General features: G+C 38.3%; 1 protein-coding gene and 1 pseudogene across 1 annotated transcript in view; both read right to left on the minus strand.

Moving 5' to 3' along the window:
* TEK (TEK receptor tyrosine kinase) overlaps positions 1–27,939 on the minus strand; it is a 126,218-nt gene that overhangs the window by 12,446 nt on the left and 85,833 nt on the right. The window contains exons 14-19 of the mRNA XM_036738129.1: positions 25,490–25,644; positions 21,290–21,500; positions 14,237–14,347; positions 10,271–10,461; positions 8,353–8,466; positions 2,274–2,344 (exon numbers count right to left, since the gene is read on the minus strand). Of these exons, the coding sequence (XP_036594024.1) occupies positions 2,274–2,344; positions 8,353–8,466; positions 10,271–10,461; positions 14,237–14,347; positions 21,290–21,500; positions 25,490–25,644 (853 nt within the window). The remainder of the gene's footprint in view (positions 1–2,273; positions 2,345–8,352; positions 8,467–10,270; positions 10,462–14,236; positions 14,348–21,289; positions 21,501–25,489; positions 25,645–27,939) is intronic.
* LOC118831048 lies at positions 17,877–18,344 on the minus strand (annotated as a pseudogene).

A 27,939-nucleotide genomic window follows, 5' to 3' on the forward strand; every position in this document is an offset into this window, starting at 1 on the left:
CAAAGAGTTAAAAGTCAAGAAATAGTCTGGGAAAATGAGAAAAAAAAAACAGAAAAAAAACTGACTATAGAAAGTTACTATGGTGACAAGGAAGATCAAAACACATGCTCAAGAAGACAACCAAGTCAAAGCTCCTATATCCAAACCCTCAAAGAAAAATTTGAATTGGTTTCAGGCCATGGAAGAGCTCAAAAAGGATTTTGAAAATCAAGTAAAAGAGGTAGAGGAAAAATTTGAAAGAGAAATTAGGATGATACAACAAAATTATGAAAAATGAGTCAAGAGCTTTTTTTGTAGGCACAAAAAATGAAGAAAATAGCACCTTAAAAAGCAGAATTGGCCAAATGGAAAAGGAACTGAAGAAAATAATTCCTGAAAAATTAGAATGGAGCAAATGAAAACTAATGACTTTATGAGAAATCAAGAAACAATAAAACAAAACTAAAAGAATAAAAAATTAGAAGACAATGTGAAATATCTCACTGGAAAAACAATAGACCTGGAAAATAGATATGGGAGAGATAAATTTAAAAGTATTGGATTATCTGAAAGCCATGATGAAAAAAAAGGAGCCTAGACATTATCTTTCAAGAAATTATCAAGGAAAACTGCCCTGATATTCTGGAACTAGAGGGTAAAATGGAAATTGAAAGAATCCACCAATCACCTCTTGAAAGAGATCCCAAAATGAAAACTCCCAGGAATATAACAGCCAAATTACAGACTTCCCAGGTTAAGGAGAATATATTGCAAGCAGCCAGAAAAAAAAAAAAAAACAATTCAAGTATAATGGAACCATAGTCAGGATAACACAAGACTTAGCATTTTCTACATTAAAGGACCAGAGGGCTTGGAGTACAATATTCTGGAAGGCAAAAGAGCTAGGATTACAACCAAGAATCACCCACCCATCAAAATGGAGTATAATCTTTCTGGGGAAAATGGATATTTAATGAGATAGAGGTCTTTTAAGCATTCTTGATGAAAAGACCAGAGCAGAATAGAAAATTTAACTTTCAAATACAAGACTCAAGAGAAGCATAAAAAAGGTAAACAAGAAAGGGAAATAAGGGCTTAGTAATGTTAAACTGTTTACATTCCTAGATGAGAAGATGATATTTTTTACTCAGAAGACCTCTCTCATTATTTGTGTAATAGTAGACAGAGGGCATAGGTGTGGGTTGAATATGAAGGAATGATATCTAAAAAATAACTTTAAGGGGTGAGAGAGTAATGTACTAGGAGAAAGAGAAAGAGAGAGATAGAAAGGGGTAAAATAAAAGAGGCAAGAAATAGCTTTTACAGTGGAGGGGAAGAGGGGGAAGGTGAAAGGAATGGGGGAACCTTACTCTCATCAGAAATAGCTCAAATAGGGAATAACATATACACTCAATTGGGTATAGAAATCTATCCACAGGAAAGTAAGAGGAGAAGGGGATAAGAGAAGGGGGTGGTGGTGATAGAAAGTGGGGCAGATTGGGGGAGGGGGTCAGTCAGAAGCAAAACAGTTTTGAGGAGGGACAGGGTGAAAGAAGAGAGACAATAGAATAATTGGGGGGGGGGGTGACCACAATTCCAGCTCTCAACATATGATCCTCTGATCCTAGCAATACCCCTGATTGGTTTGTGGCCCAAGGAGATCAAAGAGAGAGGGGAAAGTTCTGCATATAACAATATTCATAGTTGTCTGTTTTCTGGTGACAAAGAACTAGAAAGAAAGTAGGTACCCATCAGTGGAAGAGGGGTAACTAAATTGTGGCATATGAACATAATAGAAAATTATTATGTGCCATAAGAAATGACTAAATATAATGAATTCAAGGAAACTTGGGGAAAAGATTGTGGCCTGAAGCAGAGCAAAATAAGCAGAATCAAAAGAATGATTCATATAATAACTACAACAAAGTAAAGGAAAACATCGTTTTGACAACATCAGAAATGTAATTAACATGGTGACTGTTGTAACATCAGAGAACTGTGATAAAGCATACTTTTCTTGGCAGAAAGGTGGTAGATGATGAGCACAAAATGAGGTATACATTGTCAAACATTGCGAATATCTTTGTTTTGCTTAATTCTATTTTTTTGTTACAAGGGAGGGTTCGATTGGTAGGGTCTAGGGATAGTCATCGGCTGATTAAAACAAAATATTTTAATTTTTAAAAAATGACAGTAAAGTTTTTTAAAGCAACCACATAACATTTACTTAAACATATATATACACATATGTACATATATATACATGTACATACATATATAAAGGGCTTACTCACACATCACTGTTCGTTGTATACACACTATAATTTAGTGATTCAATTGCCATCCAACGCACTGGGAGCCTGCCCTAAAAAGAACAATAAGGAAACATTACTCATTTTGGAAACATAGAAGCTTCTTACTGAAGAAAATATTATTCTGTGTCCACTCTGCATGAATTCATTGCTCATTAATATATCCATAGGATATCTATTTGGCATTCAACCCTGGCAAGGTAGGACTAACTCATCTGCATACATATATATTTGCATATATTCATACCTAGAGGAGAGGTTTAGTCAAGAAACAGCTAGCCTTGGAATCTGAAACACATGTGATCAGGTACTGCTCATGACACATACTGGCTATTGTGAAACCTAGGAAAGTCATCTCTCCTTTCAGTGCTCTGGGTAACTCCATAAGATGTTAAGCTGCAGAGAAGGTGCCAACTTGTATAGATTGAGAGAGTTTCCTAATCCAGGAGTTACTGTTATTAATGAAATCACAATCTGGTCCTTTTCCCTATCCCCATCCATATCCTTATCCCTATTCCTACACACAGACACACACACAAAGACATACTCACCCTGAGACCACAAATTCGTTTTGTGGCATATGCCTTAGCTCATATTATGTCTCAAAACCCACTTAGTTGAAAAAGATATAAGTATTCACTTGAGATAGCATATGTGGGAGGCAGCTAGGTGGCTCAGTAGATAGAGCACTGGGCCTGGAGTCAGGAAGACTTAAGTTAAAATCTGACCTCACCAACCGTGTGACTACGGGCAAGTCACAACCTCTGTTTGCCAAATCCCCTGGAGGAGGAAATGGTAAGCTATTCCAGTATCTTTGCCAAGAAAATCCCATACAGGTTCATGATGAGTCAGAAACGACTGAAGGACCGAATAACAAAAAAAGCATATGTGGACTTCCACCGTACATCTACACACATACGTATCCACATGCACAAGCACAATTTTCTATTTTTACAGTGATGGAAGAGAAGAGGTGTATGGACAATATTCAAGACATAATTCACAGTAATTTATGTTTGGTTGTGGAAGATAGAAACAGGTTTTTCTCAGGTATACACACTTGCTCAGGTATTCATACATTGACCTCCTTTGGTGTCTGACCCTTTTTGCTCCCATGATATCTTGAGACTGAGCTAAATCAAATGAGGAATGGATTTCGGACACTTTGCATAACAGGTGAAGTTTGTCTTCAAGGAGTCTCCCAACCCACTTTAAGCACTTAGTACAATTATATTTTCTTCTCTTTCCTTAAACAAAAATTGGTCTTGGTAAACATTAAATTTCTAAGCAATTCAAACATTGGTTCTTTTCAGGAGTTTTTGTTTATTTATACATTCAAAAGTCACTGTATTGAGTGCCCTATTCTGTACAAGACTCTGGGTCAAATGCTTTGGAAGACAGAAAGACGAATAATCCAAAAAATAGTATTTTCAAAAAAGCAGCGATCATAGTTAAAGAAATGAAATTCTAATAGTAACAGAAGAGCACATATTTAGAGCTGGAAGGAATCTCAGAGGTCGTTTAACCTAATGTCCTCATCTTACAAATGAGGAGAGAAGCTAAATGGAATCCCAAGGTCACGTAGGAAGTGATAGAATCAGGATTCAAACTCAGGTCCTCCAAATGCTGCTACCTTTCTTCTGCACCATCTTAGGTCTTCCCTCCTCTCTAACCCCACTTTCTGTGTCCACTTTGATGCTACTCTTTTTGTCTTCCTGAATCCTTAATATTGCTATTCCCCATATTTTATCCTTTGTTCTCTTCTCTATACTTTCTCCTTTGGCAACCTCGTTCATTCTCATTGCTTCTACTAAGCAGATGACTCCCAAATCTTTATCTTCATCCTTGACCTTCTGAGACCCAAACCACATCTCCAAGTATAAGATATCTTCTACAGAATCTACAGTTTATCTCTACCTGGGGTTAGCCACAGATGCCACCACCAGAATCACAAATTCAACAGCTCCAACACTACACTGATCATTTTTCACCCCAAATCTCTTCTGTTCCTGGCTTAGCTATTTCTGTCTCTGGAAGCAAAATTCAACCCAGTCATGAATGTTTGAAACTTTAGTCTTTTCCCTTTCTCCTCTCACTGGTGTGGTAAAAGTATAGTATCTTTAGTTAGAGGACCTGAATCCTTTAAAGCCTAGCTCTAACACTTGGACAAATCCCCTCTCTGACCCTCAGTTTCCACATCTGCAAATTGGGGCAGTGACAGAATTGTTCTCTATGATCTCCAAGGTCCCTTGCATTCCTAAATAAAGACTTTGACACTCTTCCTTTTATCCTCTCTTTATTTATGCCATCATCTTAGTAATAACCTACTTGGTAATAACAATAGCTGAGTTCTCAGAGTATTTTGTTCACTTGTGTCTGTCTCTTTGTGATCGTATTTAGGATTTTCTTGGCAAAGATACTAGAGTGGTTCACCATTTCCCTCTCCAGCTCATTTTACAGGTGAAGAAACTGAGGCAAACAGAGTTAAAAGACTTGCCCAAAGTCATAGAACTAGTGTCTGACACTAGATTTGAACTTAGAGAGATGAATCTCCCTGACTCCAGGTCTGGTGCTCTATGCATTGTGCCAGCTACCTGCCGTGAAAGTACTTTGTATACATTGTTTTATTTGAACCTCATAAAAATCTTGTAAGGTGTGTGCTACATCTATTATTATTATCCCCACTGTATAGATAGAGAGACTGGTACTCCAAGAGAGGTAGCATGGGGCAATCAACTGAACTCTAGATTTATAATCAAATCCCACCTCTGACACTTAACAGGAATGGCTTTTGGCTAGCCACCTAACCTCTCTGGGCCTCAGAGTCCTTGACTAGAAAATGAGAAGGCTAGACTAAATGACCTCCAAGGTCCCTTCTAGCTCTAATTCAATGGCTTACCCATGGTCGCATTGTTGGATGAAGCAGGCTATGAACCTCGATCTTCCTATGTCCAAATAATTGTCTGTTATGCCTTGTAGACCACCCACCTAGATGCATGAAACTCAGAACTCAAAAGACTGAGTTCAAATCTGGCCTCAGACAGCTGTATGACCCTGGGCAAGTCATTTCCCATCTCTCACCTCAGTTTCCACATGTGTAAAATGGGGATAATAATGCCACCTATTTCCCAGTATTTTTGCAAGGATATAATAAGATATTTCTAAAGTACTTTGCAAACATATAAGTGCTAGTTATTATTATTGCCACAGCCTATTTAGGGCTCCAGCTAGATTAGTTGCAATCCCCATGCATAACCTAGGTTTTATCCCTCTCTGCCTTTGTTCATAATCTTCTTTACGTCTAGAATTTCTTTCATCTTTTTTTCCTGCTAAAATCCTAGCCACCCTTTAAAGTACAACCCCAAAATTGCCCCTTCTATGAAGACTTCTCTGATTCCTTCCACTAAATAATTAAAATTCTCCTCCTAGCCCGGAAACTCATATAATACTTCATCCATACATTATTTCCTTTTTACATTTATGTATATTATGCAGTGTTAGAGTTATTTATGTATGTGTCATATCTCCCTACTAGGCTCGAGGCCAGAAATTAAATCTTTCCTAGAGCTTAGCACAGTTCTCTGTACATAATACTTCCATAGGAAATATTGTCAGATAAATAAATGTCACCAAGATATATTTGCATAATGATTTTTCCTTTTGGACACTGGTCCCCCTTAATGCTAGTGCCTTCCCCCTGAGATTATCTCCAATTTATCCAATGTATATATTGTTTGTTCAAGTTATTGATATCATCTTCTCCATTAGATTGCGAACTTCTTGAGGAGAGGGATTGTTTTCACTTTTCTCTGTACCCTCATTTTTCTGCTCCGTGCCTAGCCAACAGCAGGTACAATAAAGCTTGTTGCCTTGACCCGACTTGAAATCATACAATGGATGCATGCATGCACACATACACATATACATACAGGTAAGCAGTGTGTGTATATACAAGCATACAAAACATGTGCCTGCATAAATACATGTATGCTATACATGTACACACATGTATACTTATAATCTGCATGTGACTGTTTATATAATATGGATGACTTTTTAATATATGACTATATACATGTATATTCTTGTCCTTAGTCTTGTAAATGCTTTGAAAAAAGTGCAAAAGCAGCCAATTCAGCAAAAAAAAAAAAAAAAAAAAAAGGGGCAGCTAGATGGCGCAGTGAGTAGAGCACCGGCCCTGGAGTCAGGAGGACCTGAGTTCAAATCCGGCCTCAGACACTTGACATATGTACTAGCTGTGTGACCTTGGGCAAGTCACTTAACCCCGATTGCCCTGCCAAAAAGCAAAAAAAAAAAAAAAAAAAAAGCAGCCAATTCATCCTCAGATCATCGCAAATAGATTGTATTTCTAAATGCTTTCCATATGAAAATAATCTGAAATGCTTATTATACAGTAAAAGTTTCTGCCTTTAACTAGCTATGTAGATTCTTCAGATCTCAATTTATATATCTATAAGACTAGAAGGTTAGAATTAAGCATCATTGGAGGTCCCTTCTAGAAACAAACTATAAGGTAAGACCAAATCTTAAAATATAGGCAAAGACTTTAATAATTTTGAACATGGGCAAAGAGAAAGCCGATCAATACTGTCTCCTAGTGGTATCATCCCCATTTTCTGCCATCGTAGCACTCTGCTCCTCCCACTGTGTTAGTACATTCCTTTTCTTTCTAGTTTAGATATTGTGCACTTTCATGTGATAGCCAGCTAGCTCTTTGGGTTATAACCTAGATTTGGAGTTGAGCCTTGCTCCTCCTCTATCCCACCTTAGCCTTACTCCTAAATTCTCTTTTTGTAAAGATGCTCTGGCTTTTTAGTGAAGTGGCAGGTGGGTCAATCTTAGGCGGATCCAACGAAAATAGGAGTCCTGCTGACTCACCCCCAAAAGGCATAGTAGATGAACATTGTACTTGAGACCTGGCTTCACATAGGACCAAATCTAGTTCTTAGACACTTACTAGCTGTGTGACCCTGGGCAAGTCACAGTCTGCCTCAGTTTCCCCAACTATAAAACGAGAATAATAATAGCACATACTTTCCAAGGTTGTTGCTGTGAGGAAAACCTGGGTTTTATCTCAATTTGGACACTTACTAGCTTTGCAACCCTTGCTAAGTCGTGTGATCTTATGATTTAAGTCCATGATCCTATGAGTCAGTCATGTAAGTCTTAGTTTCCTCATCTGTAAAATGGGCACTCTAACACTTGTCACATAGAGTTATTATGAGGATCAAATAAGATAATATCTCTAAAGCTGAATTAGAGCTATTTTTTAGAAAAAGTTGAGGTGAGAATAAAGGTGAAAATGGTGAATATTTTCACAGGATTATAGATTTAAAGCTAGGGCTCCCTAATTTTACAGATGAGAGACTCAAGGCCCCAGAGGCTATAAGTGCCTTGCCCAAAGTCGCACGGGTACTAAGTGGTAGAGCTAGGATTTGAACCCAGGTCCTTGATTATAAATACAATGCTTAGTTTTGTGAGCAGTCTATTAATGTTAGACTTTCTGGCCACAGAGAAACTGCTAATATGATTGCTTCTAGTTTCTACTTCCTTTAATTTTTGGAAGCATTTTAAATATCACTGTTTCCTTAATGGTAACTATGTATAAGATATAAGCACTTCCTGGAAATTCTAGGCCAGATGTCTACAAATGTGAACTTGGTGCAAACTCCGGGCCTTTGCCTATTAACCAGGCTAATCCAGTAAACATTTATTAACTGCCTAGTATGTGCCAGACACTGTCCAGAGCAATGAGAATGAAAGGAAGAAAATTAAATAGTCCCTCCTTTCAAGCAATTTACATTCCACCAGATTGCTTGCCATTGGTTTGCTGTTGATCATCTTACAGGCCCTCTGACTGTTCCTAAAGTCACGTAGAGAAGCAGATTACAATTTACATTTAAATGGATATTTGCTGAGTGAGGATCTAATGAGGAATTCATCTAGGTACCATAATCAACATAAAAGTAATATCACGAGAAAAACCTCTTGTGGGTCCTTTTGGAAAAAAATGTCACCATTGATGGAGATGTGTCCTTACCATTGTCTTTTTGACATATACTTCTTGACCTCGGGACAATCCAAAATCTGCTATTTTGGCTATGTAGTTTTCTCCAACCAAAATGTTTCTGGCAGCCAAGTCCCTGTGGATAAACTGGAATAAAAAAGATATATAAGTTTCTATGTTTTCATTTGGATTGCTATTGTGTCAGGCACATTTTGACAAACCAAGGCGCCCAAAGGCTGGGATCTGGACAAGAGAAGATGATATGTTGGGTTGTAGTAATAAAGTAGAAAATGAAAATTTAGTGGACTAGATTCTGCTGGCCTACTATATCTTGGGTGAAATCACTTTAAGAGGTTATAAAATCATTTGTGGGATATCATAGTAATCAAGCAATATATATTTATTAAGTGTATACTTTTTGTCAGGTACTGTGCTGGGTGATAGGGATACAAGCAGAAAAAACCTAAGTAAATCCTACTCATAAGAAGCTTTCTAATATTGTGGTTGGGGAGAGAACAGTAAGTACATGTTAAAAAAATACATAATACAAATAAAAAATAAATGATACACATACAGATGTCTATACAAATGTATACATGTATGTATTATGTGAGGCAGCTATGTGGTGCAGTGGATAGAGGTTGGGACTGGCTCCAGATTGAGTCAGACTTGATTTCAAATCTGGCCTCGGACACTTACTAGCTGTGTGGCCGTGGGAAAATCACTTAACCCCTGTTTGCCTCAGTTTTCTCGTTTGTAGAAAGGAATAATAATAGCAACTACCTCCCAGGGGTTTTGTGAGGATCAAATTAGAAGATATTTGTAAAATGCAAACTCTTAAACACTACATAAGCACACACATATGTATCCATATATTCACTATATGAATATCTTATAACATCTCTTCTTATAACATCTTCCTTTCTTTTAATGTCTCTCTCTCTCCCTCCCTCTCTCTCTCTTTCTCTCTCTCTCTCTCTCTCTCTGTCTCTCTCTCTCTCTCTCTCTGTCTGTCTGTCTATCTGTCTCTGTCTCTCTCTTTGTCTCTCTGTCTCTGTCTGTCTCTCTTTCTCTCTCTCTCCCTCAATCTCTCTCTCTCTCTCTCTCTCTCTCTCTCTCTCTCTCTCTCTCTCTCTCTCTGTCTCTGTCCCCTCAGGCTATTATAAGAAGGGAATGAACGATAGCATGGAGATTAGTAAATAGCTAGAGGGCTGGCCTTAGAGTCAAGAAGACCTGTCTTTGACACACATGACCCATGGGTAAGACATTTAACCTTTTGTAACTTAATAACTCTTTAAGGTTATGAATTACAGATAAGTTGCAACCTGTACTCACGGAGGGTATTTCTGCACCAAGAGTTCCCTATACCGATGCAATCATAGGTTGACAGGAAAAAAAAATTAAATCATTCAAGTCCAACTTAACAACTTATCATTATACCGCACGATTTGGAGTCTAGGTAACCCAGAAGAGTTAATACCTTGCCCCAATACCCCAGAAATTAAGCCCTATAATAAAACTTACTGAACACATCATACTTAGCAAAAAAAAATATCAGTAACACAGAGTGTATGTAGCTTGAAAGAGACACATATTAGGGGCAGCTAAGTGGCTGCCCCTGGAGTCAGGAAGATCTGAGTTCAAAGCTGGCCTCACACTAGCTGTGTGACCCTGGGCAAGTCATTTAACCCTGATTGCCTCCAAAAATAAATAAATAAAATTGAAAGAAGACACATACTAGCAAAGAAATTGAGGTCTGGAGGGGGAAATTGTGGGAGTCAATGAAATAAGGCAGGTTTGTTCCAAAACAGCTATTTACACACACACACACACACACACACACACACTCACACACACTCACATACACACACTCACACACACTAAATTCTAAGTTAGGTGAAAAATTCTTTATCCAAGAAGATTTGTGTGGCACCAAATGATCAAGGCAAACCTGCTTTTGGCTCAAGTAGTCCATGCCCCTGGCCACATCTGCAGCAAAGTGTAGCAGCTGCTGGGAGGACAGTGTAGAAGCTGTGCTGTTGGCAATGGCAAATGCTGGGTCTGTCTCCAGCACTCTGCTCTTCCGTAGGAAATCAAGTAAGTTTCCATGAGGAGCATACTCAATAGCGAGATACAAATACCCTGGAAGGAAAATAAGATGGCATCAACATTCCATCAGCTCTAAACTAGTAATATATGGACTCTAAAATATGAGGTTTCTTGTTTTCCCTGTTGTTAAGGAGGCCCAGCTCAAACAGGGAGTAAGTGGTCCTATCCGTAAAAGCTTAAATTCTTCCTTAATCTAACAATTTAGGTAACTCTACAGGATAACTGCAAGGTAGATGAAATCAAGTTCCCATTCCATATTTACCATATATAAATGCAGGACCCAGTGATACATTGGAGAGAGCCCTGGCCCTTTGTTCAAATGTTGCCTCTGCTACTACCGATGTGACTTTGAGCAAGTCAATTAACCTGTTTGGGTCTCAGTTTTCTTATCTGTAAAATGGAGAGATTGGATTTGATGGTCTTTGAGGTTTGTTCAGGTCTAGATCTCTGATCTTATAATATATGATTTCTGTTGCATCTGTAGAAGAATAACAGTGTTCATCTCTCCCAAATTGCCTAGACACAAAAGAAGAGATGGAAAAAGAAGGAGAAAGTTTTCTGGAATGCTTTTATTTTCTCAGAAATAGTGGAATGGAATTAAAGTCTTTCTTAAAAAGCATAGGTCCTACATCCAGACAAAACTTTGCTTGAGTGAGTTGGGGTTTCAGATGTATCTCTGTATTAAGTAAAGCTAAATAACAGCAGTTAGTTATATGTGAATGTAGTTCTTTCCCCTGGGTGGAGGCAGTAAAGAGGGGAAAGGCTATGAGAAAAAGCATTGCATTAGAGGATTTCTGCATTTGAAAACTTTGGACAAATGGTCACTAGTAGGTATAATACATTTTCGGTCATCTATCATTTCCTCTAAGATACCAGGAAGCTCATAATGACTCTAGATGCAAGTTGTGGTTCCTCGAAAAAATGAAATCCATATATTTTGTTGAAATTAATGTTTCCTTTTCTCATCACATTGGAAAGCAATTTGCCTTCCTCATAACATTGAATTTCAAATCACATAAAAAGTAACAGAAATAGAAAGTAACAGAAAGGATTTTGCATATTTTTAATATATAATGAAGTATATCACAATTAAAAAGTTTTATGTAAAATTTTAATTTCAAAGATTAATAATGTTAAGTGCTAGTTGTAATTAAAATATCCTTGAATTAATTTTGCTTTTAATATAAGAAGATATATACATAAGTGGTGTAAGGAATCTATTTTCTCACGCCCTGTTTCTCCTCCCCACCTCCTACCCCCATTTTAAACTAGGATTTGCAAGAATGAAATATATGTTGTCATGCTGAAAGGTCAAATTTAAAGCAGATATAGTCTAGCCTTTATTATCATTTGATTAATTGCTATGTACAAGATGGCCAAGAACTCTACCATTGTTTCTGAGAATCACCTCCCACCTTCTTTTTTTTTTCTAAAAGAAATGTCATTGTCATTTAACTTGAGGGAGGTTGTTTGGCTTTACCATTGGCTTGGTGAATGATTTTTTAAAATTGTTTCAGATACAGGTATTTTTAGTTTAATAAATTGAGGAAAAGGAAGAAGTCCTGGCTTCCGTTGTTGGTGTTTGTGTTGCAGAGTCCAATAAAATGTTGCCAAGTTTGTAAGTAATTGCTAGATGAGCAAATTTTTCCAGGCAAAATGAAGTCCTTGACAAGAATTAATGTGAAGTTGAACCCATAGAAGACTTTTATAACCTACTCATACCCAGGCTCATTGAGTGAAACTTTTCTCATGATGCTTCATATAGGAGGGGCACAACAAATATTTGTTGAATAACATCACTGGACTAAGTTGAGAGACTGAGTTATAGGGTCAACTTTGTCACTAAGTGGCCATTTAACTGGAGGCATATTGCTGAACCTTCTAGGTGCGTATCTGTACAAAGGAGTTAGCCTAGATTTCTAAGGTCTTTTTCAGTTCTAAAATTTAGTGATTCTGCAGCTAATATTTAAATTAATGTTAAAAGCTTATGCTTTATAGGGTTTTTAGGATAGATGAGAGTGTATGAGAAGATAGTTTTTAAAATATAAAAATTATAATATTTTATTATCATTTGTTTTTATGGTACACAAAATTCTCAGAAAATTCAGGTGACCCAAGGAGCAGAGAAAAAATGTGTAGTGGTTCAAATAGGCTGCTATCATTCAATCAATTAACAAGGAATTATTAACTACCTACTACTATGTGCCAGGCACTTAGATTCTAGGGAGACACAGATAAAATTAAAGTCCCTACCCTCAAGAATCTTACATTATATAGGGGGATACAACACATATATATTTAAAAAAAATATGCAAAAGGTAAGTACAAGATAATTTTGGTGAGGAGTCACTAGAAGCTAGGCGCAGGAGTGGGGAACCTGTGACCTCGAGGCCACATGTGGCCTTCTAGGTCCTTGGATGCAGCCTTTTCACTGAGACCAAGATTTACAGAACAAATCCTTTTATTAAGGGGATTTGTTCTGTGAAGTTTGGATTCAGTCAAAGCATCACACTTGAGGACCTAGAGGGCCATGTGTAGCCTCGAGGCCACAAGTTCCTCATCCCTCATAGGGGTTTGAGGCGAGATGAGTCTGGGAAAGCCTCAAGCGAAGGTGGCGTTGAACTCTGAGGGATGCCAGAGGTTCAAAGAGAAGGCTGTGTAGTCCAAGCTTGGGGCGAATCTCTGCAAAGTCATGAAGATAGGAAATGGAATGTCATGTGTGAAGAATAGTGAGCGGGTGTCTTTGGTTGAATTGTAGAGTGTATGAAGCATATTATCAGTGATGACTTGCATTGGGATAGCACAAAAGACATCATCAGAGACATGTTTGACTGGAAAATGAGGAGCTGAACCTACCATATAGGAAGACTTAGGGATAACATATTGATTGCCTAGTACTACACCAGAAACAAGGATTGTTAAAGCTCTTTGATTGTTGTTTAGGTCCTCTATAGAGAATTTATGGAAAGACATGGACTAGAATGGTATAAAGTGAGAAGGTATGGAAGGGCTGCAGTCTGTACCAATGAATGGCATACCCACACACCTAAAAACTTATGTCCGTGTAAACATAAAAGTGTATATTAAGATATTATTATTTTTGTGAATAATAACTATCAATTTGGGGATCAGCAATGCTTAAAAATTACTAGGATACTCTTTTGTTTTTGTTTTTGGGTTTTTTTTTGGTTCTGTTTCTTCTTTCTCATGATTCATTCCATTGGTCAAAATTCTTCTCCACGACTTGACTAGTGCATAAATTAATTCAATGCAAAGTCATACATGACAGTTATATGAGACTCCATGCCATCTTGGGGAGGGAGGGGGGAGGGAGGGGAGAAAAACTGGAACTCAAAACTATGTAGAACCGTGTGTGGTAAACTAAAAATAAATAAAGAAATTTATAAAAAATTAAAAAAAATTACTAGGATAGTTTAAATTGGGAAGAAAGGAGGAAGTTTCAGGAATGTCAGAAAGGACACATGAATTACCACTGTTTCTGGTGGCAGCAGTTCTTTAGAGGTAGTGACAGCTGGGAAATACTTCTGTGAGTGTTTGGAACACGGGAAGTTTGTGGTGAGTTCCCATAAGCAGCACTGAATAAACCAAAGTCAGATGCTACTGTTCCAGGCTTAATATTTAGTCATATAACACCACTTTACGCATCTTGACAATTAGGAGATGTACCCTATTTTTTCTTAAGCATTTAGTATGAGAGTGATATTTTTATCTACACTCTTGACGATTATTATCTTTCTAGATTCTAATTTGGATCTATATTTTAAGCTAGCAGTGAAAAGCATCCTACCCCGATGTTCACATGCTCCCAATAGATTGATGATATTGGGATGGTGTCCAAGCTTACAAAGTACTTCCAGTTCTCCAGCAAAGTCCCTGTGGTCATCTTTGGAGGCATATTCTGGAAGGAAAAAAAATGCCATTGATTTAAATCCCTTTTAATGGTATCTTCTCTGAATCAACTGCCTCTTCCCCCTCTTACATACTTTGGTCCCCCACTTACCTTCATGTCTTAGACAAAAATTAAACTAATAGATTATTTTTAGGCTTTATCTTATGCAAAATCCTAATAGGACCCAATCGCTAGGATCTCATTTCTGATTTTTTTAGTTGCGTAGTTAAATCTATTTACAGGTAGGAAAGTGAACAAGTGATCTACCAGGGAACAGGGATGGAATAGCTCTGACAACTAGAATTAACAACTAATCCATTAATCTAATTTCTTTCCATAGTTTTGACTTTCTCTATATAGCACTCCCTAAATCTCTTATAGAAGATGCCAGAGACAAGGAAAACTGTCTAAATGTGATCTCATCTTTTTGTCCCTTCTTATCTATGTCCATACTCATGAGCACACCAACCAGATGGTCTGTTACAGGTATGAGAAAGAAAATAAAAGTTCCAAAGTAGGAGTTCTTAACCTAGGGTCCATGGACACCCAGGGAGTCCCAGGATAGATTTCAAAACATTAGCTTGATTGGGAAAAAAAGATTACATCTTCATTTTCTCCAACCTCTAGCTGAAATGTAGTATTTCACTCAGTTATGTGAAAACATTCTGAGAAAGGGTCTATAGGCTTTTAGACTATTTTTATTTTTATACTTTTAGACTATTTTTATACTTTTGGTTTTATTGATATGTTTTGTTTTTATATTACAATTACTGATTACTCTCAGTTTTTGAGAGGTCCCTCGTAACAAAGTAAAACAGTTAAGTAAAAATAATAATGATACTGTGACCTCATCTAAAAGATCATGTGACATTTCATATGTACAGCAGCACCCTCCATTTAATGAAAATAGCTGAAATCTATTTTCTATCTCTCCCACCCCACAGCCCATTGGAAAAAAAGAAAAGAAAAAGGCAAATTTCCTGTTAATGAATGTGTATTAAATGAACAAATTTCCCCCCACAGCTGTACACAAAAATGTATGTCTCATTCTAGCACAACCCTGGGGAAGACTATCTCTAAATATTTAAATCTTATTGAAAATACATTAAAAATTTGCTGTTATCCCTCCTCAAGGTCCATATTGTGTGACCTTATAAGAAATAAAATTTTTCAGCAATTTAAAATCTTTTGTACAGGGGTGAGCGACCTGGGTGGGGGGATTCTAACTTGCCTGATGATGAAATTATGTTCCAAAGTGTCTTCAGTGTTCTAGTATGGTAGTTAGTTTCCTGTGAGTGTCCATATTTGTGTGTGTATACACACATACTCATATATATATGTATATTATATGTATATATATTATATATATATATACAGATGATATTCTTTCTTCTTTTCCATCTTACTCCTCTCCCCCCCAAAATTTCATAATCGTTTAACTTACTGATTTTCCTGAATGATTGTAAAATTGCTATGGAAAACTTCAATACAAATCAAAATTCTGAAAAATGGAGCTCTTCATTCTCGTAGGTGACTAAGCCTAAGAAAGTCTTTGGATAAAATCTTAGGATTAGTCTAAGTTCTAGTCTCCTTATGTGACAATAAACAACAATGATGACAACAAAAAACCCAACACTCCTTTAACGGATCTGACATCTTACTGTTTTGGATACTGCAATGTCATCTCATCCTGAGCAAATCTGTAACACCTGTAATTCCTCCATAGGACGTCAACCCAAAGTAATGGAGGCCTTTCTCTGACTGTGTGAGTACCCGCTGAGCATATAGCAAAAAGGACAATGGTGATGATATGTGATTCATCCTGTTCCCACACCATTTTGATCTCTGCAGATAAGTGGCTATGTTTGAAAGTTTTCCATTTCATGTGCCTTGGAGATTATGAGTACCTTGGATGGCAACATCTATTAAAAATATTGTTCTTAAGTTTTTATGACTCAGTGTTATTTCCAGGAAATTGTGAGCCAAGAGAGGTTAAATGACTTGTCTGAGGTCATACAGGTGGGATGTATTTTCTCAATTTCCTTTCTAAATTGCTCAAAATATCTAAGAATCCTCATTCAATAACTCCTGCTTTCCACTGGTCACAGAGAAGTATCTCTATTACTAATTCTTCTTGACCCTATCCCATACCATCTCTTTTAGGAGCCTGTTCTCCACTGGTACTTTCCTATATTCATACAAATACACTTAGATCTCTTCAATATTAAAAAAAGGCTTCTGTCCCATTCCTCTCTTTGCTTTTACTGATAAATGTCTTTTTTAAAAAAAATTATTTGCTTACTTTCAACATTCATTTTTTAAAATTTTGAGTTCCAAATTATCTCCCTCCAGCCCCTCTCCCACATTAAGATGATAGCAATTATACATGTGAAGACATGCAAAACATATTTCCATATTAGCCATGTTGTGGGGGGAGGGAAATTCAAGAAAAATAAAGTAAAAAGCCATGCTTCAATGTGCACTCAGAGCTCAACTGATACATTTCTTGAAAAAAGTTGTCTATATGACTCCATTCTACCACCAACACCCCATTATCACTCCAGTGTCTCCTAATTTGGCTTCTACCCTAACCACTCAACTGAAATAGTTCTATTAAAAGTCACCAGTAACATCTGAATCACCAAAACTAATGGCCTTTGTCCTCCATGAAGTCCTCCTTCAGTCTATCCAGTTTTCCTCATCCTTCTTTATTGCTTCTGACACAGTAGACATCTGACTCTTATTAGATCTCCTTCCTAGGCTCAAAGACACGTACATGTTCTTTTTAACCCCTTACTATGGGTATTGTCCTCCACTCTCTTCTTTTCCCTCCCTACGATCTCACCTTTGCCAATCTTTTACAGCTTCAAATACCACCTCTACTTGACTAAACTATTTTTGTCTGTGCCACCAGTATCCCATATTTGAATCTTTGTGGTGACTTCACTGTTACCTTGTCTTCACCTCTTATACCCAATTACTTTATAAAGTAATATCAATTTTTACTTAGTAATATCTCTCAAATCCATCTGCAACTTCCACCGCCCCATAATGCTTCTCTCCAGAGTGTAACAATAGTGAAAAATGGGTGTTTGGTTTGGGCATGTGAAGTAGAGGAGTAGAGAAAGCATTTAACCCACATGTATTATCTCGATCATACTATGCCATTAGGGAAGTACTCAGATGCGGAATAAATTATGTTGCCAAGAGTCTCATTACCATCCACCTAGACTATTGAAATAATTTTCTTATTCTTCTTCTCTTGACTTTCCTTCCTTCCCCTTTAATACATTCATAACACTGCCACCAGAATAGTCTTTCTTAGGCATAGACCTGACTATGCCATTCCTCTGCTCAGAATTTTTCAAATGACTCCTGCGGAGGAGTTGGCCCTTGAAAGCCCAAAAATTAATCACAGAAAAAAAGACTGCTGAGATAAAAACTAATGATTTAATTCATGAACCATTTATTTAGACAATAGAAAATGGAACATTTTACAAATATTAGTTTTTCTTTTTTCAATAGAATGCATTTTGGACTAGTCCCAAGAATTGCTTCTCATTTTAGGATTCACATTTGTACCCCTTGCAGCCAAAAGAGCATGCCTGAATTTTGGATAATCATTAATGATTATGGTAACCATTCCAACCCATAGCAAAAACTCTTTTGTTCTTTCTACAACGTCCTTCTTTTCTAGCTAGCTGTCACCTTCTTTATGCAAACTTCTATCATCAACTTCCTTGTTAGCTCCTTTAGTCAGAAATTTGACAGTTCCATCATCTTTTTCATTAACCTCAATGATTCTGTGACCCATAGGAATATCTCTTCCTTCAACTTTAAAGACAACTATTTCTCCAACTCTAATAGGATCTTCTTGGAAGTTTGTTAAAAAGGTCTCCTCTATGAAACGCTGGCTCTATATTGTCACTCAGAACCACCATAATAGGGCTTTCATTCCTACCGACATGAAACCATTCTATATCATAAGAGGAGAAAATACAATCATGGTAAAAAAAAAAGACCTGGTAATAAAGCTGGTGCTTATTCATCTTCCTTAGCTCCCCAGCTGGAAACTGGTCCTTGTTTAGGGAAGAAGAAGAAGATGGAGCAGGCCAGCAGGCACATAATCTGAGCAAACAGTGTTTTACCACAGGTCTTTCCCAGTCTCTATGTGATTATTGGAAATGAACATAAGAGGAAGCAATTGATGAATTAATGAGGAGACATCTCCAAGAAGGGAGATGGAGAGAGACAGAGACCAAGAAACTGAAGCATTTTGCCAGGGCATTTATTAACTATGGCTGAGATGTCAGAACTATAAAAGATAATGACAATTACCTTTTATTTAACTTCCCAGAGGAGAGAAGTACCATTTTATACTCAGAAATCCATCTAGGCAATGAGGCAGTAGAAGGGTAAAAAGGACAAATAGAGGTGATTGAATAACCCTGGCTACCACCCACACCCCCCATTGCTACCCACCACATAAAATTTAAACTCCTTTGTCTGAATCTCTACAATCTGCTCTACCCTACCTTTCTAGACCTGTGTGTGTCTCCAGTTTTTCAGTATATCACCACTGGAATATTCCACTTGGACTTCAAATTCAACACATCTAAAACCAAATTTGTTATATTCCACCCCATCCTCAATCCTACTCTTCTTTCAGATTTCATTTTTTGTTAGTTTGTGGCATCATTTAGTTTCCCACATTTAAAACTTTATTCACATCTTTGAAGCCTTGCCAGACTGACAAATGGATCTGGTGAAAGAGCCTTACTCCATTGTGCTGACATCTGGGTAGAGGTGGGGGAAGAAGGTATTTCCTCCTCTTGGGGAAGCACAGTATCCTTAATGGAATGGACATCATGTCCCTATATAGTCTTGTAGTCTCACACTGATCCTTATTTCACAACCTTCCCTAGGCCATTGCCATCATGGTCCTATCACTGTGTCACCCCTATGGCCCATTCCAACTAAACACCCAAGAGCGTGAAGGTCAGACCTTCTCCTCTCTCAGCTGGACCACACTCACAGGACTATCTTCTGTACTATTACCACCTGGCCTCACTCCCCTCTCCCAAATGTTTTTTGCCTCAGGTGAAGATATTGCATTATATCTCTGAGCCTTTCCTGACACTGGTCTCCTGTATCTAACATCCTTCCCTTTTGGCCTATGCAGAATTTTGTTTAGCTTCTTAAGTTGTTATAACTCAAATGGCCATCATCTATACCACACTGGGGGGTGGTCAGTTAGATAATGAAGAGGAAAAGGGTATGATTGGTTTTTCTTCTATTATGTGCAAGACATTGTGCTAAATGGGAACAGGGTGGGGTAGTGGTAGTGGTACAAGGACAGAAACAAAATCAGTTTCTGTCCTGAGAGAAAATAAGCAAAAAGAAAAAAAAAGAAAAAAAAGAGGTGGGTGGAGTAGGTAATAGAATTAAAGAACCTATCAAACTCTTGCAAGCCTTCACAAATCAATTTGGTCTCCAACATCTATTAAGATAAAGTTTCTAAATTAGAGAGTTCTTAACTTTGTGTTACCAGGTAATGAGTTGATATGAGTTTCTTTACCCTACCATCATGCCTAGCAGCTCATTTACACAATGTATAGAGTATTGGACCTGGAATCAGGAAAATCTGAATTCAACCTTGACCCCAGACATTTACTAGCTGTGTGGCCCTCAGCACACCCACCCCCCACCTTCTTTAGTTTCTTATATTTAAAATGGGAATAATAAAAGCACCTACCCCCAAAGCTTTTGTGAGGATCAAGTAAGATGACCTATGTAAAGTACTTTGCAAACCTTAAAGTGCTATCTAAATGCTAGCTATATTACTATTATTGTGCGACCTGTGCAAAGGAAGCTCCTAGAAGGCAGCAACTGTGATTGTTTTTACCTGTGCATCTCTAGCTACCAGCATAGTGCCTTGTACATGGTAGGCACTTAAAGAATATTTGTCATTAAGTCCATGGGGTTCCCTGTTTTACTTCCATGCTAAATGCAAAGAAACCATAGGGTTTTCAAACTAGGAAGAACCTTAGAAATTATTTATTCCAATCACTTCAATTCATAGATAAGGTAACCAAGGCACTGTGATAATATATGATTTTATGAATGTAAGTGGCAAAGGCAGAATTTCTACCCAGGGAGAATTAATTAATTAATTAATTCCTAATCCAATGGTCTCTCCCCAGTGAGGTTTGCAAACTTGTATTAAATCTCTAAAGCTGCAAACAGGAATAAGTGAATATGAACACAATAGACCAATAATCTCCTGTGTAGCACAGTGTATAGAGTACTGGGCCTAGAGTCAGGAAGATCTGAGTTCAAATTTAGCCTCAGACATTTATTAGCTGTGTGACTTTGGTCAAGTCACACCCTCTCTGTGCCTTAGTTTCATCATCTGTAAAAATAGATGGGATAATAGTACCTACCTCAATAGCACTGTTAGGAGAATCAAATGAGATAATAAATGTGAAGTGCTTTGTGAACCTCAAACTACCACATAATGCTAGCTATTACTATTAATTTCAAGAGGAAGAGGTGGCTGGTCTAGGGAGGGGAATAGAGGACCAATAAAGGCCTCATGTAGGAGGTAATACCTAAATAGTGCTTCAAAAGATGCATTCTACGAGGTGGTGGTAAGGAAGGAATGAATTCTAGACAACTGAGGCCATCTGTGCAAAAGGTCAGAGAGAGAGCTTGAACTGAAATGTCTGGAGAACAGCTAGCCGGCCAACACATCCCAGGAGTGTCATAGGAAATAGTGTCATTTGAAAGGAAATATTGCCTCTAGTTTGACGTGACAGTTATGTCTGATATTTGGTTACTTTTTTTTTACCTCCCCAAAAGTTAGTACATAGAGGACAATTTCAACAGGAAGCTGAATTTTTGACCTACCCTAGTCAAATGGAGACTTGATATATTTGGCCCAGAACTGACCTTTCATTCTTTTAATGGCAGCATCCATCCGTAACCCATCCTTCTTGATACGAGCCTTAAGGACTTGGCCAAAGTTCCCTTCCCCAATCACGTCTTGAAATTTGATGTCATTCCAATCAAGGACTGGATAGATTGTGGGGTCTGGGTTGTTCTTGGCTTTCCTGTTCAGGGCCAGAGTTCCTGAGTTGAACTGCACAGCTGGTTCTTCCCTCTGGAAAAAGGAAAAGAAGTGACAAGCTGCATAATACCGAGGTACACGACAGCTTTTTTTACTTTTTGGTAGCTAATCTTTCTAATCCTGGATGAGGAAGGAATGTGGGAAGGTCAAAGCAGTAACTGAAAAATGTATTCTTCTTTTGTTCCAGGTGAAATTCCCTATCAGAATATTAGCCTCTTGTGTGTGTATATTTCACCTATGGATTTGAATTTCCAGTACCTAGTATAGTCCCTGGCACATATTAAGTTCATTATAAGTGCTTATTGATTGCTTGAGATCCAGTGTTAAAGTTTGGTATGGTCACAGAGGTTTGAGAGGTGTTTGGATGATTTTATACACACTCACACACACACACACACACACACACACACAAACATAATATATACACAAATGTATATATATAATTGGCACATATATACACACATATAATATATTATACATGTAGCTAGATTGATAAATCTCTCTATCTATATATCAATAAACTATCAATAAACCTGTGAGAACAGAGGCCTAAGGTATGATTCTGTTGTGCACATTGCTATTTCTGTCTGATTGTCTATTAGAATTCCTCTGGTTGGGCTTGGTCTGTTCTACGTCTTAGAGTCACCTAGGCCTGACCTTGAGCAAGTGGGAAGTCCTTAAACTGCTGATATTTGGGAGAATCTATCCTAATATGACATTTTTTCTCCTATGTTGACCTGAACAGGCCAATCTATGACATCCTGGCGTTAAACAAGAGGTATTCCAAAGTGCAACCCCATATTTTTTTGCAACTTCCTACTTTCTCTTCCCCAACCTCCCATTTCAGGGATGCCGATAATGAATCTACATAGCTTAGGAGAGAATACATGGAATTTGAGAGAGTAGAATACACAAATAAGCAATCCCATAGGACTATGAACTGCATTCAGTATATGAAAGTAATTAGGTGGTGCATTAGATAGCAAATATTGGACTTGGAGTCAGGAAAACTTGAGTTCAGATCCAGTCAGACATTTACTAGCTTCATTTATCACTTGACTACATCACTTTGGGACTTCTCTGACTGATTTCTCTGCCATGTTCCAGGAAGCTCATTATTAGGATAACTTTATCACACTGTAAGATCAGCCATTGCAGTTTACCTCATCATGACCCTCTGCCTCTCTGTTTGGAGGGTGGGATCATGAACTCCAAACCTCCATTTAAGAAGAAAGCTCAGTTTAGAAATTTCCCCATTTCTCACTTGGCTGTACTACTTTGGGACCTCTCTTACTAATTTCTCCACCATGATTTTAGTCAGACACTATCTTCCTACCCTCCTTTTCAGCTTCCTTTTGTATTTTGTCTTTTCCCCATTATAACCTCCTTGAGGGCAGGAACTGTCTTTTTTTTGTACATGTATCCCCAGTGCTTAGCACAGTGCCTGGCTGAATGATAAATCATTATAGAAGATCTTCCATATTATAGTGTAAGCCCAGCTTTTTTTCCTTCCCCCCATGCCCCCAGCTCCTGCAAGATCTTAAGACTTTCTGGCTTGGAATAAAGAGTCAGACATTAACCTCTCAGACATCTGCTCTCTGGCTGATGGGCCCAGACAATGGAATACACTAGGAGATAGGCCCCACTAGGAGATAGGCCCTAACAAAGAACAGGTAACTCTTAAAGACAAAGGACAGAAAATTCTGAAACTGCTTCTTGAGGACCTAGCCAGTTCTCAAAAACAAAATGATTGACAAGATCTTTCCCCCTCAAGGGGAGTGGCTGCCCCTTCTGGAGGGGAACATCTGGGACAGTTAGCAGTAGGCCCTCCTTATTGAGGAAGCTATAAGAGTTCCCACATGGAACAAGCTAATGGGGATCTCACTATGGAGAGGAAGCTTCCTGGGATCAGTTTCCCTCTTTGGCCTTGATTGAGCTGGACTATGTAAACCGGGACCCCCCCCCCCAGCTTTGAGAGTATCAAGTGCTGGAGTTCCCCCGAGAGGCGATGAATCTATGTTGTTTGTGTCTTTGTCTTTGTTGTGTTAACTGTGTTTGTTAGAGTATCTCCCCTGTCTTTCAACAAAAACCATGTTCTCTCAGGAGTGTGCTTTATTGCCAGTGCGAATCCGAATCCAAACCTAACTTAGCTTAATCGAACTCTGGCACATTTTGTTTTTCACTTGTTTCAGTCATGTCTGACTCTTTGTTAACCCATTTGGGGTTTTCTTGGCAAAGATACTGGAAATATAAAGGAAATTTACCATTTTCTTCTCCAGCACCTAGCACACAGCAGGTGTTTAATAAATGTTTATTGACTATTGACTAGTTGTGTGACCCTAGACAAGTCAAGTGCACATGTGTGAAAGGTGCAACACTGAGTGCTGAAGCTAATAAAAGTTTAGATACAGCACAGTCCCTGCCCTCAAGACCACTCATATGGAAGCTATCACAGTGTTTTAGGAAATCCAGGGTTCCCTTTCTTCATATGTGTGTCCTTGTAATCCATGAAAGATTCAGTCGGGTTCCCAGAGGGCGGGTCTGAATTCTGGTATTATCACTGCTCCCATCTGTCCAGGTCTGTGAGAAGTTGTCGGGATGGGAAACCAGGGCACTGGAAATATTATGGAAATAACTTACATGTGACACACACTCACCTTCAGCTAGTCCTGTGAATCCACAAGAAGTGAGGCATTTCTGCCTCCAGGACAGCAAAACTGGCAGAGGCTCTGGGCCCCTAATAGTACTCAGTTCATTTCACAAGTCTGCTAGTCATCCCCCTTAGGGTGACTGTTAGGCTGACTAAAGCTAAATTTTAGACCAAAACAAATCACCGAGCCAGGCAACCAATCCTCTTGTAGACTTTAATGAAGGGGAGAAAAGGGATTCTGAATATATGTATGCATCTTGTTTTGAGCCACTCTTGAGATTCATTCCTCAAATTGTAAATTTGGAAAACCAATAGAATAAGGTATTTGTTAATTTTACAGATGTGGAAGCCTCAGGCTTTCTAACAAAGGATGATGTTGTGGCCTACTGATGATGTCTAGGCCAAAGGAATAAACAGTATGAATTCCATGAGATGTGACTATGGGTGTGAAGAACACCTAAACAGGAGAGAAATTCCAATAACCTAAAAAAATGGAGGTCTGGATAATCAAAAATCAAGAGCTAGGGAAAGTACTACAACAGCTTATTAGTAAAACACCACTCAATATGCTATGGGCTGACTTCCTTGACAAAAGATTCCTATTCTATTGGAAAGTTTATTTGGGCAGGGTGGGGTCATAGCTCCAATTTCCATTTGTAGTGGAAGCCAACAAGAAAAGTAGGACACTTGAAATCTTCAGTAGTTTCTCCTTGTCTAGAGGATAAAACATAAATTCTTTAAGCCTTCTAGACCATTAGGCCTTTCACCTGGCTCCCATTTACCTTTCTACTATCCTTTTATACTACTTACCTTCATGAACTTTGCTCTAGCCAGATCTGATAACCATCTATTCCCATATCTTGCCTCTGTGTACTCAATTCCACCTCATCTCCATCTCTCAATACCTTTGTCTTTCTTCAAGGCTATGATGTCACCTTCTCCATGAAGCCTTCCCTTCCCTTAATATTTGATTTCTCCTTATTTTTCCTTCTACTATATTTCTTTGTCTCCATAATGATAATGATAATAATAATAAGAAGAAGAAGAATGTTTGCTAGCATTTATATAAGGCTTTAAAATTTGCAAAGTGTTGTATACATGTTATCTCATTTGCTCCTCACAACCCTGGAAGATTGGTAATGGAAGTATCTTGAAGGCGGAACCTTTTTCATTTTTGCCTGGATATCACTGAAGCCTAGCTTAGTGCCTACTACTATTTTTAAGGACCTATTGGTGTTTAAAAAATATGTTTGTTAAATTGAATTGTTGGAAGGTTAGAGAGACCCAAATTTGTCAGAACATGTTTATAGAGAAGGCCACCTATGTGTCATAAGTACAGAAGCAGACCTGAAAATAGTTAATAACACAGTACCCCATTTTGGAAGGCTTGGGCCATCCTTTGCTGGACATTTGCTCTCTTCAGCTGCAACATGATCAAGAAGGCCAGCAGCACAGTCAAACAGGTCATCCCTGCTGAGCCAAGGATGGCAATGAGCAGCATCTTCTCCCCTCCAAGGTCTGTTGGTTCTAAGGTTGGGAGGAAATAAAACAAAAATGGTTAGACACATAGCTAAAAATTCTATCACTTGGAGTGTTGGGTGCTCCAGAGCTTATAATGGCAGAAAGAATAGTTAGGGTGGGCAGTGCCACAGAGGACATTCTCCAGGGGAGGAGATATGTGACCATCAGTATAAGTGACCCTCCAACCTCAGGTATAGTTATATCAGGGCAGGGAAAAGCCTATCTCCCATTGTGACAAATCTGTATCCCCATAGGGGTATGGGGTAGAGAACCAGGGCCCCCAAGATAAAAGTACCATGGTAATGGGATCTTAAGGGTAGAACGAGAGAGCGGAATCACGCTCTGTAGTACAGTGAAGATGGGTGGATGACTGGAGAAGCAGGGGGGCCAGTCATCTCTAGACTGACCTATGGAAGAAGTGACATGTGTGTATGTGGGTGCCCCCTTGGATATTGGTGCCTTAGGCAAAAGAGATCAATGGCCTCACCCTAATTATGGCACAGATAGGTATCTGTTTAAGCTCTAGTAAAGATGGGCAGAGACCATTTACCTATTTTTTTGGTAAGCCTCATTCACCCCTAGCTTGAGAGTGGCTTTAGGGGTCCTATAGAGAAGCAGAGGGCCAAATGGATGACCAGTGTTACAGAAGTATAGAGACAAGCTTTGATGGTCCAGAAAATGTCTATTCTTTTTTCAAAGAATTGTTTCCAAACAAATGGATAACTCTAACTTAATATAGGGATTGAAGACGTATGAGGGTAGCCTGAGAACACAGAGTTGCAAAAAGCAGTGAATTCAGTGAATAACAATTTTTTAAATTGATGACTGATCAATTAGAAAAGTACTGAGCTGGGGGAGGAGCTATATTCCTAATATTGGAACTAATTTGCTCTGTGACGTTAGAAAAGTCACCTTACCTCTTTCTTGGCTCAGTTTCTTCTACAAGTTGGCATGACTAGGTGATCACGGATTTGGAAGAGACCTCAGAGGTCATATGGCTCAACCCCTTCATTTTACAGACAGGGAAGCTGGGTCCCAGAGCCCTGATGTAAATTGTTCCAATATACATAGGGCTTTGCAATTTACAAATGACAAATGAGTCGCTAAGGATCACACCAATATTAAATAGTAGAGTCAGGATTTGAACCCAAGTCCTCCAACTCCAAATCCATTGTACCAGGTAGTCATCCATTCTTTTCAGTTCTGAAATTCTACACTTCACAGTTATACTTAAAGTTTTACAAAGAAACAGGGTAGAAAAAAGAGGACTTTTAAAACCTTAAAGTGTCACAAAATGAGAGCAATTATTGAAACAGAGATTATCTTGTTCCACTTCTCAAGTCTCAGGAAGTCTCCAACACTACAAAAGGAATATTGACCCTAGAAGGACTTTCTTCATCTCTGGTTCTGGACAAGTTGTGAAGGAGGCAATTTGTCTTCCTCCCTCTCATGCACTCTATTGGAGACCTCATGCCCAAACAGCTGCTTTTCATCCTTTCTCCTTCTCTTCCCTTTCATATACCAGTGATGCCTGGTGACCTTATTCAATTCAAACCAACAAAGGATTTTATAAAGCAACTACTATGTGCAGAGCATTGGGATCACTGCTGTGAAAAACACAGAGAAATATAAACAAGACCCCTGCTCAAATAGTGCTGCTGAAGTGTACGCTTAAACAACCGAGTGGAATAAACATGCACTGGAGGAGTTCAGAGGGGGAGGGAGCAACATGGGCTGAGGAAGGTCAGGAAAGGCTTCATGAAAAAAGTGGGTCAAGAACTGAGAGTTGAAGAATAAATTGAATGTTGAATAGATGAAAAAGAGGAGAGAAAACTTCCCAACACAATCAAAGGCTAAGCCTCTGACGAAGGATTCACAATCTCACAGATATACGTAGTGCTTACTGTGTGCCTCAATATAAATGCTTACTGTGCCACAAAAAGCCCGTTGTTGTTTTAACACAATACTCTCCTGGTAATGTTATTTGGATGGAACATTATGATCTTAGAAGAATCAAAATTATTGATAATTCAAAGAACATGGAAAGATTCAAACGGGGTGTAAATATCGTGTGACTAATGATGACTCGAGGACAAGAATCGGCATAAATAGCAGCTAAGACATACTTGGATCATTTCTGGTGAAGCCTTTAATCTCTCTGTTCTTGTCTCCTCATCTATAGAATGCCAGGGAACAGTAAGATGGTATCTAAAGCCTCTTCCAATTCTAAGCCCCTCTGAGCCTATGACCCAGGCTAAGCAAAATTCAAAATCATTTTTCTCTTCCCTATTTGGTTACAAT

Source organism: Trichosurus vulpecula, chromosome 9, assembly GCF_011100635.1.
Source record: "Trichosurus vulpecula isolate mTriVul1 chromosome 9, mTriVul1.pri, whole genome shotgun sequence".
Lineage (NCBI taxonomy): Eukaryota > Metazoa > Chordata > Mammalia > Diprotodontia > Phalangeridae > Trichosurus > Trichosurus vulpecula.